General features: G+C 45.7%; 1 protein-coding gene across 1 annotated transcript; it reads right to left on the minus strand.

The window, feature by feature from the left end:
- Nucleotides 1-2,198: 2,198 nt before the first annotated feature.
- TUSC2 (tumor suppressor 2, mitochondrial calcium regulator) lies at nucleotides 2,199-4,654 on the minus strand. Its single transcript, XM_066596887.1, has 3 exons — nucleotides 4,405-4,654; nucleotides 3,301-3,421; nucleotides 2,199-3,072 (listed from the first exon to the last, which is right to left on the minus strand). Exons 1-3 carry the CDS (start codon nucleotides 4,536-4,538, stop codon nucleotides 3,007-3,009), a joined length of 321 nt encoding a protein of 106 aa, XP_066452984.1. The 5' UTR covers nucleotides 4,539-4,654; the 3' UTR covers nucleotides 2,199-3,006.
- Nucleotides 4,655-17,509: the final 12,855 nt, after the last annotated feature.

The following is a 17,509-nucleotide window of genomic DNA, read 5'->3' on the forward strand; positions in this document are numbered from 1 at the left end:
CACATTGCCACAGGTGTTCTTACCATAGGATATCCTGAAACCATGACCTGTTGGCGGTCCCTGAGGACTGGAGTTGGGGACCCCTGGTCTAAATGACTGCAGGAGTGCTGACGTCACTGCTAAGGTTATTAGCACTCATGCAGAACGTTTGGCCAGACAGAGATCACCGCTAGATTGTGGGCGTCTCGCTCAGCGCTTCACCTACTATGTAATGTGCGGAGCGTTTACACGCAGCGAGAAGCCAGCGATCCAGCGAGGTTTTTTATGCCGACTGAAAGTCAGCGATAACGAGAAGTCAACTAATAGTTAATGTTTTTTCTGCATGTACACTGCACAATCATCGCTCAATTTCATTCATTTGGACGGATTTTGAGCGATATAATTGTACCGTGTAAATGGCCCTTTACAGAGTATTACACGGAGGATCGTGTTGGTTGTCACATTAGTGGACTATGTTAGTGACATTTCCGACAAAACCCAGGTCACCAGATCAACCAAGTTACATAAGCACAAGGCGGAATAGAGAGGCCCTACCACTACTAAACCAAGAACCAGATGACTTAAGGGAGGGATTGTCTGCAGAGCTCTGCCACTATCCAGGAGCGCACTGAGAATCTGCAAGCCAGTGGAAACCAAGTCAGCGCCGCACAAAGCGGACCACACGCTATTGGATATACATGTTATGCCGCTGCGCACATCATATCCATCACAAAGCCAACGCTATTCTTGCTCAGGTGTTCAGATACTTTTGGCAGGATATTGAATATCAGCACCTGCCGCCAGCACAATGCCACCCATTCTACAACCTGTCCCTATCCATGCGCCTGCCGCAAGCACGATGCCACCCATTCTCCGACCTGTCCCTATCCCAGCGCCAGTACTATGCCGCCCATTCTCCGACCTCTCCCTATCCATGCACCTGGCGCCAGCACAATGCCACAAATTCTCCAATTTGTCCCTATCCATGCGCCTGCCGCCAGCACAATGCCACCTATTCTCCGACCTGTCCGTATACATGCGCCTGCCGCCAGCACAATACAACCTATTCTCCGACCTGTCCGTATACGTGCGCCTGCCGCCAGCACAATGCCACTCATTCTCCGACCTGTCTCTATACGTGCGCCTGCCGCCAGCACAATGCCACTCATTCTCCGACCTGTCCCTATACATACACCTGCTACCAACATGATGCCACACATTCTCCGATCTGTCCCTATACAAGTGCCTGCCGCAACATGATGCCAGCGATTCTCCAACCTGTCCCTTGTAACAGGGTGAGAGGTGTGCTTCTGTGATGTAGATCGGTCCAATTTTACTCCAGGCCAGATCTTACACCTAAACCAGCAAGCTATGTAAGGAGACAGATGGAAGTGAGGAGCAGGTGTGTGTGTCTGGGAGAACCAGACTTCAGTTGTAACCTGACGTCGAGACGCTGTGGACAAGGAACTACGTTGTTCCAGCAGGACCCTTGGGGAACGCCTGCCCTAGGACTGGGGTCTGGAAACACTACAACTTAAGGACCAGCTGCGCTCTGGCCAACCACAGGTCTGTGAAAACAAACGGACTTATTACTGTTTCCCTCAGCTGTGGACTTACTTGCTCCTCCTGTGGACTACGGAGGGTTAAATTGAAAGGACTTTTTGCAAACCTTATTATTTCTCTGGAGACCCAGTCGTTTACGTTCTGCTAAAACTTGTATGAATAAACTAACAAAGAAGCAAAAGTGACCATTTGGCGTACTCATTAACCCCCGTGTTGCTACACCCTATACAAGCACCTGCCGCCAACATGATACCACGCATTCTCCGCCCTGTCCCTATACTAGTACCTGCCACCAACACGATGCTGCCCATTCTCTGATCTGTCCCTATACAAGCGCCTGCCGCCAAGATGATGCCACCCATTCTCTGCCCTGTCCCTATACAAGCGCCTGCCGCCAACATGATACCACGCATTCTCCGCCCTGTCTCTATACTAGTACCTGCCACCAACACGATGCCGCCCATTCTCCGATCTCTCTATATACAAGCACCTGCCGCCAAGATGATGCCACCCATTCTCTGACCTGTCCCTATACAAGCGCCTGCCGCCACCCATTCTTTGCTTGTCCCTATATCAGCGCCTGCTGCCAGCAGATGGTTATTTGTGCAGTAACGCGGCACCGGGATCTGAAGTAACAATGAAGCTAGGAGTCCGACTTACAAACATAGGTTTTATTGGGGTCAGTCTCCCAGCGCCCCGATCTCTCCCGCTGCCTTGTACATATCACAGTCGGATCAGGGGGGATCGCAGGGACAACGGGGTCTTCACAGCTCAGGAACAGAGGACACAGAACTAAAACATACAAGTAATAAATAACCGGAGGCAGCGTGCCCATCCTAACTTACATACAAGTGCGATTGTACCAGGGAATTTCCTGCATCAACAGTGCATCACATAGAAGAGACGAGTGTCAATGTTCCCCTCGTAGTGCAGAGTGCCCCCTTAGCAGGGCAACAAGCGGGTCACACGCTGAGGCCGACTGACAACTCTACATGTGCTGGATAATAAGACCATTGAGATAGAGGCTGGGGGGCCGGAACGTATCCCCTAGATGGTGCCAGGTTGGCATCTATGCTACGCGCCAGGAGCCTGGGCAGCTGTCAGTATTGAGCCACGTCCCCCCTGGCGAGGATTGAGGTCGGAGACGGAGTCCCCATAAAGGACAGTGAAAACACCGGTAAGTATTAAAGCGAGAAGAGAGAAAAGTCCAGCAGCCCATAGAACAGCACGGCCGCAGAACATTACACCCCGGCCGTGTCGGCCCTGGCAGAGCGTGGGTTAATTGTCTCTATTCACAGCCCAGTCACTGACTCTGCACATACCACTCAGAAGTCCGTTTGGGGGGGTCGGGGGTCCCCCTGTGCCTCCCCCATCACTCTCTTCCGGCTCCCTGTCTCAAGAGCACAGCATAGGGTGCAAAGGTTGGTAGAGGAGGGCGCAGCTTGGCAGGCGAGGGTGGCAGTGTCAGACCTCACATAGTACGATGGGGAAGTCCACATGGATACATGGATGGTCTAACTTGATCGTGCCCTGCGGAGAAGCAGAAGGAACAGTTACTGATGTGGGGCTAATAACAGAGGACAATAGATTGCACTCACCTGTCCTACCATCAGCCAAAAGGGAGACATAGGCTGCACTAACGTGTCTTACAGACCGTCTTTAACCAGCCTGACATGGCTGATCACAAAGAGCAATAGATTGGAGTCACGCACCCTCAAAATGGGGAGGTGACAGGTTATCGCTCTCCTCCGGATTTACCTGGGGCCGCAGGTTCTTGTGGATGCGTTTCAGTTTTGCCCGTTTCCGGCCGTTCTTGGTCACAATTGTTTCCTCGTAGAACTCGTGCGCCAGATCTCCGTCCTCATCGAAGTACATGGAGCTGCGGGAGAACACAGGCTTATTACAGCAAATTACCGGAGGGGGAAGGATCTGGGAGAGATGAGGGGCGCAGCTGGGGAGAGAGGGGAGAACTGTGGGAGAGATAAGGGGCGCAGCGGGGGAGAGAGGGGAGAACTGTGGGAGAGATAAGGGGTGCAGCAGGGGAGAGAGGGGAGAACTGTGGGAGAGATAAGGGGTGCAGCGGGGGAGAGGGGGGAGACCTGTGGGAGAGATGAGGGGTGCAGCGGGGGAGAACTGTGGGAGAGATGAGGGGTGCAGCGGGGGAGAGAGGGGAGAACTGTGGGAGAGATAAGGGGCGCAGCGGGGGAGAGAGGGGAGAACTGTGGGAGAGATAAGGGGCGCAGCGGGGGAGAGAGGGGAGAGATGAGGGGTGCAGCGGGGGAGAGAACTGTGGGAGAGATGAGGGGTGCAGCGGGGGAGAGAACTGTGGGAGAGATGAGGGGTGCAGCGGGGGAGAGAACTGTGGGAGAGATGAGGGGTGCAGCGGGGGAGAGAACTGTGGGAGAGATGAGGGGTGCAGCGGGGGAGAGAACTGTGGGAGAGATGAGGGGTGCAGCAGGGGAGAGAACTGTGGGAGAGATGAGGGGTGCAGCGGGGTGGGGGCCCAGAGGGGGGAGGATGAGGGGTGCACCGGGGACTGGAAAGTGAGGGGTGCACCAGAGAGGTTGGGAGACCGGAGAGGATGAAGGGTGCCCCATGGGACCAGAAGATGAAGGGTGCACCAGAGGGGTTGCGGGCCTGGAGGGGGAATGACGAGGGGTGCACCGGGGGAACAAAACATGAGGTGTTGGGGCCCAGAGGGACGAGGATAAGGGGTGCACCAGGGGAGCAGATGTGGAGAAGAGAGACCAGGGGATCACCCTGCCGGCTGTCCTCTCTGATAGCCGGTAGCCGCAGCTTGCTGTGCGGGTGTCAGGATCATTATTGGGGGTCACCTCCCTCCCCCCCTGGCTTTCTGCTCACCCGCGGCGGGTGAAGATGAACGGGGTGGCCTTACGAATCCGGGCCACACTCTGCTCGGTGTTGCTGCCGGGGCTCTCGGCTCCCTGTGATGAGAAGGGCCATAGACCGCGGGCTCGGGATCCGCTGCCGCCCATGACGGCTCCCACAAGCCGAGTTACACAGCGCGGTGCACACCGGGCGCCCCCGAGGATCAACCCCCGGTGCCCGCTGCCTCCTGTCACTCCGCTATCTCACTGCGTCACTTCCGGAACTGAGCCGGCGCGTGGGACCATCACAGCCAATAAGCACTCGACACAGGGGCGGAGCTTACATCCAGAATGAGGCTTGAATTGACACGCGACTAGAGTTCACCTGAGAGCGGAGCCTGACACGTGACCCGTGCCCTATCATTTGTCATTGGCCTCAGGTAGAATCGGTGACGCTGTGGAAAACCCAGCAACCAATCACGTATCAGCTCTCATGTGGCCAGTACAAAGCAGAAAATGAAAGGAGAGATGTTATTGGTTTGTTATATATTTCTTCCCTCATTCTGTATTATTACATATTATTGCCCACATACCCTGCATTATTATCATATATTACACTTCTCATACCTTATCATATTTTATACCCCTCCTAACCAGTTATTATATTACACCTTCCTACCCTGTAATATGATATATTATACTCTGTATTATCATATATTACACCTCTCATACCTTGTATTATTATATATTAGACTCCTTATTATATATTATGCCTCTCACACTCTTCTTGTATTGTTATATAGTGCACCCTTCATATTCTATACTATTATATATTACACCTCTCATACTCTTTATTATTATATATTACACCCCTTATATTCCTTATTATTATATATTATGTATCTTGTTTTTTTATCTATTACAGCTCTCATACCATGTATTATATATTGCACCCTTCATATTCTATACTATTATATATTACACCTCTCATACTTTTTATTATTATACATTACACCCCTTATACTCTTTATTATTATATATTACACCCCTAATACTCCTTATTATTATATATGATGCCTCTTGTATTTTTATATATTACACCTCTCATACCATGTATTATTATATATTGCACCCTTCATACTTTGTATTATTATAGATTATACCCTGCAACATATTGCAGCCGATCATTGCGGGGGTGGACTTTAGTTCAGAAGAGCAGGACAATCAGGCAGCTAGCTGGGTGACAGTTAGATAGGGTAGAGGGAAGAGAACCAGGGAGGCTAGTCCTGAACTGGCACACCCCAATAAGTTTGCAAAGTTGGCAGATGAGGAGGATGCCATTACAGGGCAGCCCGACATGCCCTCTGAACGCCAGGGAGGTCTGCTCTAGTAAGAAGGGGAAGGGGAGCACAGGGCAGACTAGACGGGGGGGGGGGGGGTTAGTACAGTTAGAAATGTGAGGTCAGCCATTAGTACGAATAGCAACAAAACGAATTTAAAAAACAAAAATAACGATATCAATTGTATGACCACAAATGCACGAAGTCTGATTGGTAAAGTGGGTGAGCTTGAAGCAAGAATGACTGATGAGAGTTATGATATAGTTGGAATAACGGAAACATGGCTTGATGATAAGTGTGATTGGGCAGCGAATTTACAGGGGTACAATCTCTTCAGAAGAGACCGAAGGAACCAGAAAGGGGGAGGGGTATGTCTGTACGTCAAATCGAACTTAAATCAGAGACTACGGGAGGACATAGGGGTAGGAGAAGAACAGGTGGAATCTCTGTGGGTAGAAATACAGGGAGGAAAAAATAACAAAATCCTGATAGGGGTTTTCTATAGACCACCAAAAGCAACAGAAGAAACTGAAAACGTACTATTAAGGCAGATAGAAGAGGTGTCAAACCACAATGAAGTAATTATAATGCGGGACTTTAATTATCCAGATATAATATGGGAAAATGAGACCTGCAAATCTTACAGGGGTGATAAGTTCTTGAGAGTAATTAAAGATAATTATCTGAACCAACTGGTGCAGGAACCAACAAGAGGGAGGGCCACTCTGGACCTAGTACTAACTAACAAACCGGACCGAATAAAGGGGGTACAGGTTGAGGGGCACTTGGGGAACAGTGACCACAATATAATCAACTTCCAGCTGTCATTCAATAAGAAGCCTTATCAGGGAGCAACAAACAAACTAAACTTTAGTAAAGCAAAATTTGATGAGCTTAGAACTACTATAGGTAACATTAAATGGGACAACATCCTCAAAAATGCCAGTACGGAGGATAAATGGGAAAAGTTCAAAAGGATCCTAATCACCTCATGTGAGCAGTTCTTTCCCTTTAAAAATAAAAGAATCTCAACCAAAAGGAAACCAATGTGGCTCGACAAGACAGTAAGAGGGGCAATAAACGAAAAGAAGAAAGCGTTCAAACTACTAAAGCAACAAGGCAGCGAAGAAGCGCTAAAATCGTACAGGGACAAAAACAAAATATGCAAAGATACGATCAAAATTGCCAAGGAGGAGGCGGAAAGACTGATCGCCAAAGAGAGCAAAAACAACCCAGAACTATTTTTCAACTATATTAACAGCAAAAGGATTTACAGGGAGAGCACTAGCCCTTTAACAAATAATGCAGGGGAAATCGTTGAAGATGATGGAGGGAAGGCAAATCTATTAAATAGTTTCTTTTCAAGCGCATTCACAAACGAAAAGGAAATGCACACGAGATACAGGGGAATAAAATAAACCCCTCGCAAAATATGTCATACCTAACGCAGGAGGAAGTGCGGAACAGGTTAAAGAAGATTAAAATCGATAAATCGTCAGGCCCAGATGGAATACACCCAAGGATACTAAGGGAACTAAGTGATGAGTTAGCTAGGCCGCTATACCTAATATTTCTAGACACTATCAAGACCGGTGTTGTACCATTGGATTGGCGCATTGCCAACCTGGTTCCAATTTATAAAAAGGGGACAAAAAGTGAGCCTGGCAACTACAGGCCAGTAAGTCTCACTTCAGTAACGGGAAAAATTTTCAAGGGGATTCTGAGAGACGCCATCGATGAGCACCTCAAGGAGAACAAGGGAATAACTCCTCACCAGCATGGATTCATGAAGGGTCGCTCATGTCAGACAAATCTGATCAGTTTCTATGATGAAGTAAGCTCTAAGCTGGACCTGGGAGAGTCTATGGATCTCGTATATCTAGACTTCTCTAAAGCGTTTGACACCGTGCCACATAATAGGCTAATATACAAAATGAGACAGCTTGGATTAGGTGAAAACATGTGTAATTGGGTTAAAAATTGGCTCAATGATAGAAAGCAGAGGGTGGTAATAAATGGTTCACTCTCTGATTGGACCACAGTCGCTAGCGGGGTGCCACAAGGTTCAGTATTGGGCCCCATTCTGTTCAATATATTTATCAACGACCTGATAGAGGGGCTGCACAGCAAAATTTCAATATTTGCAGATGACACAAAATTATACAAAATAATGAATGCAATGGAGGACAATGTGCAGCTACAAACTGACCTAGATAAGCTGGGGGCTTGGGCAGAAAAATGGCAAATGAAGTTCAATGTTAATAAATGTAAGGTTATGCACATGGGCAGGAGAAACGGATGTTACCTATATACACTTAATGGGGTACTGCTAGGGAAAAGTGATATGGATAAAGACCTGGGGGTACAAGTGGATTGTAGACTAAACTGGAGTAACCAATGCCAATCAGCTGCTGCAAAGGCAGATAAAGTTTTGGGGTGCATTAAAAGAGGTATAGGGGCGAGGGACGAGAACATTATCCTCCCACTATATAAGGCACTTGTCAGGCCTCACATGGAATACTGTATACAGTTCTGGTCACCGGTGCTCAGGAAAGATGTTACGGTATTGGAGGGGGTTCAAAGAAGAGCGACTAAACAAATACATGGAATGACGGGACTGGCATACCCAGAGAGGCTATCCAAATTGGGACTATTTACTCTAGAAAAAAGAAGGTTAAGAGGCGACCAAATAACTATGTATAAATACATGAGGGGACAATACAGGGATCTCTCCCAGGATCTGTTTATACCAAGGACTACGACGGTCACAAGAGGGCATCCGCTACGTTTAGAGGAAAGCAGGTTTCATCACCAACATAGAAAGGAATTCTTAACTGTAAGAGCAGCTAGACTGTGGAACTCTCTGCCTGAGGACGTAGTGATGGCAAAATCCTTAGAGGAGTTTAAAAGGGGACTTGATGTCTTTCTGGAGAGGAAGGATATTATAAGCTATAAATCTAAGATTATTTGTTAATCCGGGTATACAGGCAGGTAGGAACTATTAGGGGTTGATCCTGGGAACAGTCTGATTGCCATTAGGGAGTCGGGAAGGAATTTGTTTCCCCAAAAGGGCTATTGGCTTCTACTCTTGGGGTTTTTTGCCTTCCTCTGGATCAACAAAACAGGAGGCTAAACAGGCTGGACTAGATGGACATTGTCTTCATTCAGCCTTACGAACTATGTTACTATGTTAGTCGCGGGGAACTCAATTGTAAGGGGGACAGACAGGGCAATCTGCCATAAAGACCAGGATCGTCGAACGGTGTGTTGTCTTCCTGGCGCTCGTGTTCGACACATCGCAGATCGGGTTGACAGATTACTGGGAGGAGCTGGTGAGGATTCAACGGTCATGGTGCACAACTGGCACCAATGATAAAGTTTGTGGTCAATGGAGGACCCTCAAAAACGATTTAAGGGACCTAGGATCTAAGCTTAGGGTGAGGACCTCCAAGGTAGTTTTCTCGGAAATACTACCAGTACCATGAGCCACACCAGAAAGGCAGCAGGATCTTAGGGAGGTAAACAAGTGGCTCAGGAGTTGGTGTAGAGTTGGTGTCAGAAGGAGGGCTTCAGGTTCCTGGAGAACTGGGCTGACTTTGCTGTCAGCTACATGCTCTACCGTAGGGATGGGCTGCATATCAATGGGGAGGGTACAGGTATGCTGGGGGAGAAGATGGCTAGAAGGCTGGAGGAGTGTTTAAGCTAGGCACTGGGGAGGGCAAAAAGAGTAATAGGGGGGAAGACAGTGTAGATAGTGACCTGGGACCAAGTATTGGGAATGGGGGTTGAGTGGGGGGAGGGGTTAGTGCAGTTAGAACTGATAGAACAGCTAATAGGACCATAAGTAGCATAATGAATACAAAGAATAACAACAACCATATAAATTGTATGTGAACTCGAAGCGAAAATGTCTGGAGAAAATTACGACATAGTAGGAATAACTGAAACATAGCTCAATAATAAGTGCGATTGGGCGGTGAATTTACAGGGCTACAATCTCTTCAGAAGAAACCGTGGGAAACAGATAGGATTTAACGTACAGACATACCCCTCCCCCTATCTAATGCCGAAGCTACAGGAAGATATAGATGCAGGAGATGAACACGTGGAATCTCTGTGGGTAGAAATACAGAGAGGGAAAAGTAACAAAATACTGATAGGGGTTTTCTATAGGCCACCAAAAATAAAAGAAAAAAACTGAAACTTTTTAATAAGGCAAATAGAAAAAGTATCAAACCGCAATGAAGTAATTATTATAGAAGACTTTCATTATCCAGATATAATATGGAAAGACGAAACCTGCAAATCTAACAAGGGTGATAAGTTCTTGAGAGCAATTAAAGATAACTACCTTACCCAACTTGTACGAGAGCCAACTAGAGGGAGGGCCATCCTGGACTTATTATTAACTAACAAACTGGACTGAATCATGGGGGTGCAGGTTGAGGGACACTTGGGAAATAGTGACCACAATATAGTCAATTTCCAACTGTCATCAATAGGAAGCCTTATCAGGGAGCAACAAAAAAACCCTAAACCTTAGTAAAGCAAAATTTGATCAGCTCAGAACTTCTATCAGTAACATAAATTGGGACAATTTGGAATTAAGAAAAATATTTGAGGGGTTTCTGAGAGACGCGATCCTAGAATACCTCAAGGAAAACAACGGTATAATTCCTCATCAGCATGGGTTCATGAGGGGTCGATCATGTCAGATTAATCTGATCTGCTTCTACCATGAAGTAAAGTTTAGGCTGGACCTGGGAGAGTCTATTGATCTCATATATCTGGATTTCTCTAAAGCATTTGACACCATGCCGCATAATAGGCTGATATATGAAATGAGGCAGCTTGGATTGGGTGAAAACGTGTGTATCTGAGTAAAGAACTGGCTCACAGATATAAAGCAGAGGGTGGTAATAAATGGTTCATACTCTGATTGGGCCACCGTTGCTAGTGGGGTGCCACAGGGTTCAGTATTAGGCCCCATTCTGTTCAATATATTTATCAACGACCTGATATGAGGGGCTGCACAGCAAAATATCAATATTTACAGACGATACAAAATTATACAAGATAATTAATACAACGGAGGACAATATGCGGCTACAAAAGGACCTGGATAATCTGGGAACTTGGGTGGAAAAATGACAAATGAAGTACAATATTGATAAATGTAAGGTTATGCACATGGGCAGGAGAAACGGATGTCACCAATATACACTAAATGGGGTACTGCTAGGGAAAAGTGATTTTGGTGGTACTAGTGGACTGTAGACTTAACTGGAACAGCCAATGCCAGTCAGCTGCTGCAAAAGCAAATAAAGTCTTGGGGTGCATTAAAAGAGGTATAGGGGCGAGGAACGAGAACATTATTCTTCCACTATATAAGGCACTTGTAAGAGCAGTGAGACTGTGGAACTCTCTGCCTGAGGACGTGGTGACGGCAAAATCCATAGAGGAGTTTAAGAGAGGACTAGATGCCTTTTTAAAGTGCTATGATATTACAGGATATAGACATTAAATAATCAGTGGGGTTGTTGATACGGGTCTCAGAGTCAGGTAGGAATTTTCAAACATTGACCCAGGGATTATTCTGACTGCCCTTATGGGGGGATAATTGGCTTCTGCCTCATTGTTTTTGGGGTGTTTTTTGCCTTCCTCTGGGTCAACAAGAGAGTGGGGTGGGGGGAGAAATGGCTAAACTAGATGGATATTGTCTCCCTTCAGCCTAACATACTATGTTACTATGACAAGTGCATGAAAATGCTTCTCTGATGTCAGTGATTGGGGGGGGGGGGGTCACCTGACATCTTGTGTACCTGCGATGATGTCATGTGTCTGTGATATTGAGATCAGTGTTGAATATTTGGGGTTTATCACAGGTTTCATTCCCTTTGGGTCATTAGTTGCCCTGATATTAAACCTCATCACAAGTGATACCTCACCCTAGTCCCATAGGGGCCCCGGTACTTTTATCCCAGGACATGCAAGATAGAGAGTATTCACAGGTTACAGCAGTCAGTGATATACAATGTAGGAAGTTTATACATGTCTTTATATGTAATGATTGAAGACATCCTCGCAGGGTCCATTGTGGTTCCAACCCCCCTAGGGGACTACCACTGAGCATTGGTAATGGAGGCTCAGGAGCGCCACCCCTAACCCCCCCCAAGTGCTGATATAACAGGCATCATCTTAGGCTGCACAAGTGTAACTTCTGCACTCACTGTGGCCCCATCCTGTGGCTCTCCGGCTGCATTAGACACACATGAACACGCTGCCCAGGCAGGAGTCCTCGGAATACACTGTTGTCAGAAGTATTGGAAACACAGAGGTGATGAAATTGGATTTTATTCCTATTTTTCAGTCCGGTGTTGGACCGCCTTTGGCCTCAATGACTGCAGTAACCCTCCTCGGCCGCTTTCCTCCAAATTCCCATAGATGTGTGGAGGGATTTACATCCATTCCTGGAGGAGAGCTTCAGATAGTGATGTGGGGGATGATGGGCATGTAAGGATACGGCGTTCTAGTTCATCCCACTCGATGGGATTGAGATCCAGACTTTGGGCTGGCCAATGAAGCCTGCAGACTTTCTGCTCCTCTACACTGCGTGCTCTATGACATGGGGCTCGGTCAGGGTGGTAGAGGCACGGAACTGTATCCACGTATTACCACAGGTAGGTGATGCCACGTTGTCCGGAATGTCTCTCTACCCTTTGGCTTTGAGGGTGGATGTTAGTATAACCGATAGTCCTAGTCCTTCCCAGCAGAAACACCCCTCACCATAACAGAACCTCCTCTGCTTTTCACTGTTGGGACAATGCAGTCACGTAGAAACTGCGCTCCAGACAACAGCCACACCTAAATGCCGCCATCCGATCAGAAGATGGTGTACTGTGATTCAGCTGCCCACAACTCTTAGGGCTCATTCACACGGCTGTGATTTCACTGCGTATCATGCACAGCGGTGTGACACGTGGTAAATGGAGTACACAAAAGTACATGGATTTTCATTAATCCATTTACAATAGCGTATATACATTGTGTGTAAATACTCATGTGAAAAAGATTGCAGCATGCTCTATTTCACCGTGGATCACGTACAAACAGCCCTATTGTGCATGACAATGTGCGTGCGATGTGACCCACGCAGAGTTTTCTGCATACGCCTGTGGGAACCCTTACTTCCACTCATATTCAGTCCGATGCTCCGAGCACCATCACGGGCGCCGCTGTGCATTCACTGCTGTGATGTGTGCAGCCGCTCGTCCATGGTAACCCTTCACATGCAGTTCCCGACGGATGGTTCTGGTGCTAATGGATGTTCCAATGGCCTGTGAGCCCTCATGACGAGGGCAGACGATGTGCGTGATGCCTTCACAGCTGGTACCAGGGCAATACTTTTGCCAACATTGTGCATTACATGTGCAGGGTTGCAGCAACAATCAGGGCGGAAGGCTCCTATGTAATTTATTATAGATTTTTTTTTCTTACTATGCTACTTCTTATGTTTATTTTATGCCTTGAATCACACCTCTGTTTGTGGCTCATACACCCCCAGTTTCACATGCAGGCAGTATTGTACCGATGTTTACCCATCTGTGACGACCGCTGCCTCGCGGTTGTGTAGGTTTGGTACAGTAAAACCAGAGCAGACCCAGAGGTCACATTCCTGAATATGGAATATGAAACACAAGTACAGTACGTCCTTGTCAGCGCAACGGAGCGCTACAAGTGTTATTCTTGTGCTCCAAATTAAAGGTTAAAATTCAAGTAGCTCGCAAAATCACTAGCATGTCACAAAGCACTAGTGTAAATTGCAAGTGATTCTTTCTATTCATGTGTTACCCAGCCAAAAAATTAATAGTCCTATAAGACAAATACATTGAAACCGAAGCTCAGGCCACTCTCACACAGGTGCTTGAGGGGAAAAAAAAAAGTGATTATACCTACCTGATAACTGGGTTTTGGGGAGTCTCCACAACAGCACTGTGAGGGTATATATATATTGCCATATGTGTTTTTTATGCTTTTATACCTATATGCAAGTTTTATTCAATTCCAAATGAGAAAAAAACTTAAATGTCGCCTTAAATCAGATATGCCAAGGTTTTGCAAGAAGATGTTCTAGAAGTTCAGAGAAGATACCGAACCAGACGCAAGGACGCATGTACTTGGCCGATTTCCCAGAAGCGCTGGAACAAGATATCAAGATGTTCAAATGTACATGACTGTTATATGATTTTCACTGTCTCAGTCCGCAAATCCGGACTGCCCATATATGGTTATAAGCCCATCACCCCCTAGTGGTGAGAGGGCAGAGGGTATAAGATCTCATGTAATCTGTAATAAAGTGCGCAGTTTTTTCTCCCGTGTGAGAAGCTATACCAGACCTCTGTGTGGTGTCTATTCTTACGGCCGGCAACGGGGCAAGTGGGGTGGGCCGGATTGGTGTTGCACTTAGAATTTTAACCTTCATAAATGGCGCAACCAACTGGGGCGGTAAAATCGGAGCTTACAGCGCAATTCACCCGGATCCACGCTACTGAGAAACCGTCCTACTGCAAACCGAGCCTGATCAACTCACTTAGAACTCCAGGTAAGACAAACATATATTTATGTTGTGTTTTACGCTGAGAGTCTTGCAGCAGGACTGACTATCTGTGGTTTGTGACCGGACGGGTTGGGTTAAGAGTTCTACACGGTAACTCGTGTGGGCTCCGGGTTTGCCGTCATGGACCACTGACCGTGATATGCGCACCAATGGCTCACCCAGAAATTAGTCTGTAGTTTATTTGTACTTTGAAGTCCGTAGCGTTTTAGCGATAGTGGAGATTGTTTGTTGTATCTGCAGAATTTTTTTTTCTCTTACTTTTCATTTGATCTCACAAGAGAAGGGACCCTCAGGTTAGTTTAGTTAGTTGTTAATGGTTTAGCAGAGAGGGATGCATTTTGTGAGATGTTTCATAGAAAGAAGGGACTCTCGGTCGGTTTGCCTTATATATGGGGCTAGCGATTTGATTTCAGAGAGATGCATTTTTATGGGGCTGGTTCCATAAGGAGAAGGGACCCTCGGTTGTCTGCCGGTATATAAGGGGCTGACAATTTGAAAATTAAGAGGGATGCATTCTATGGAGCGTGTTATTTTTTGTTGTTTTTGTTGTAATATGCGTAAGATCTTATTAAAGAAGACAGAGCCCCTCAAGGGCTGCCGCCGTGTGGATGAATCTGTAGAATGTAAGAAAACTTGTATGAAAATGTGTCAGACCGACCCGCACGGCAGATTACAAAATGGTGTCTGGGAGGAGGTCTTTAGGACCCAGAGGTGCCTTGGAAGACCAAGGTTTGCTAGGAGGAGAGAGAGATAGTCAGAGTAAGTTACGTATGTACACATTATTTGTTTAAGAAAGTATCCGTAAGTGAAATGTTGAAAAGTACAGTAAGTGATCAAGAGGGCGTCAGGAGAGTGTCTATTGAAGGTTATATTGGCAGTTAGGTAGGGGAGAGAAAAGTGATGAAGTAACAAGAAAGTCGATAAGTAAGTTACAATGCACGTGATTTGTTGGTAAAGAAAGAGATGAAAATGTGTATAATACAAGATAGATAATAGATAATATGTATAATCCATACTAGGTGGATATATGTGTGTATATATATATATACTGTATGTGCAAATAGTTAACTGAGATTGCTTGTAGGGGAGAAGAGTCTGTTGACATATAGCTGCGACTCTGTGTAGCCTTCCAAGGTCAGGAAGATAACAGCGAGAGAGAAAATACAATAACATCCTTGGTTAATATCTTGGCTTGCTTGCAATGAATTGAAATGAATTTAATTAGTTATACTGTCTTAGTAGGCAGGGAAATATAGTAATTTCTAATGTATATTCTTACTTATACAGGGGTTGAAAATGAATGTTGCAAGGTCCCAGCATATGTGTTAATTATGATTTCAAAATGTCTTTTCAATAGTTTAAGCTAAAACTTATTTCAGTATGTGTTTCATAGTCGCGGAGAGATAAGAGATTTATTTTAAAAAAGTGGGGGCTTTCAGAACTCACTCCAAATTCAGGGTCACAGATTCTAAAACACTTCAGCGTTTAATACAGCATATAATAGCTTCAGTAGATAAGAAATATAGAATATTTCAGTCACTCAGCAAACTTTTTCACATAATTTGTCATAAATAGCGCTCATTCACAATCTCATCTCAATAGAATTATGTACTTTATAAAATTAAAAGCACTCACCTCAATGTTTTTCAACTGATGTATGTATGTTTGCCAAACTTTTTTTGTCCGTGCATCTGTATGGACTGGTACACCTTTAAAGGGGGGGTGACGGAGCAGACTTGAGCGCATGGATGGATGAGAGTTAGTGACCCATGTTCGAGCTGTGGTGGAATGTGTGATGTGGATAAATGACTGGGGGTAAAAGTCCTACCCCATGCATGGGACTTTGCTTGGTTGAGATGTGGACGTGTGGACGGTTAAGCTGAAATGGAGTTGAGAAGACGGACGCAATGTGCCAATATCGAGGGGGTGGAGCTAGATGATGTAATAGTACGTAATAATGTTTCATCCCTCCTGCACGAGGGAGGGGGTGAGAATTTTGAGCAGCTAGTTTTTTTTTTCCTGTTTTTTTTTTTTTTTTCTCCTGTCTGAAATTTTGATAAAGATATTGCAGGCAGGAACAGACTAATAATGAATTCACTTAAAGGGATATCACATTTCAAATATTAATAGGTGTTTGTAGATTATTCTGCCCCGGTGTAACTCATGTTTCTGCTATAGGTGCTAACATCTTACAGGCCTTATCTGCTTCCATCAAATCTTTTTACAATGTTATAATAACTTAAACCCGGCTACTATTGTTCCAATTGCGTACCCTGGTTTAAAGGTGGGGAGGAGAAGGCATAGGTGATCTAGGTATTGCAAGTCAGCCATTTTAGGTATTGCAAATCAGCCATTTTTAATTTTTTTTGCAAGTCATTTTTAAATTTTTAAATTTTTTGCAACAAGATTCTGATCTTTTTCAAATAGAATACCAGCCTGATTGTCTAGCAGTGATGCAACAAGAAAATTTAAGTTTAAAAAAAGTTACTGAAAGCCCTTGTTAATAATGCATATTTTGAGTTGTTTTTTATAGATGGTACCCAGGGTGATTGACGACTCCACACTGGATATACAGTGGTTACACAACAAGATGTCCTAAAAGCAGAATGTCTCCGCATGTCGCAGTACAAGAAGCGGAATTAAAAGCACTCACGGAGGCGAGTAGAGTGGCGGAAGGTAAGACGGTAAACATTTACACTGACTCCCGGTATGCATTTGGCATAGCTCATGATTACGGCCCAACATGGAAGGCCAGACAGTTTTTTACCACAGCAGGACAGCCAATTAAGAATGATGCAATGGTGCAGAGTCTCACGGAGGCCCTACTTCTACCTGACAAAGTGGAGAGCTCACACCAATTCCTACACCGGAGAAGCAAGAGGCAATGCCATCACAGGCCACACAGCAAAGGCAGTGGCCCTCAAGCCGTGGAAGAAAAGAAGAATTTAACAATAATTTTGGACTTTGACTACACTTGGACTCTGATTTGATAATAAAACTTGGACTTTGATTTAAACTTGGACTTTGATTTGAACATTGGACTTTGATATGCTAAAGACTTTACAGAAAAAGACAAATGGACTAAAAAGGGACGGCGTATGGTGAACAGTCAACAGAACTTGCTTACCATAGTCCCTGTGCCTCATAATGGCCCAGCTGACGCACGGAAAGACGCACCTCTC

Source organism: Eleutherodactylus coqui, chromosome 3, assembly GCF_035609145.1.
Source record: "Eleutherodactylus coqui strain aEleCoq1 chromosome 3, aEleCoq1.hap1, whole genome shotgun sequence".
Lineage (NCBI taxonomy): Eukaryota > Metazoa > Chordata > Amphibia > Anura > Eleutherodactylidae > Eleutherodactylus > Eleutherodactylus coqui.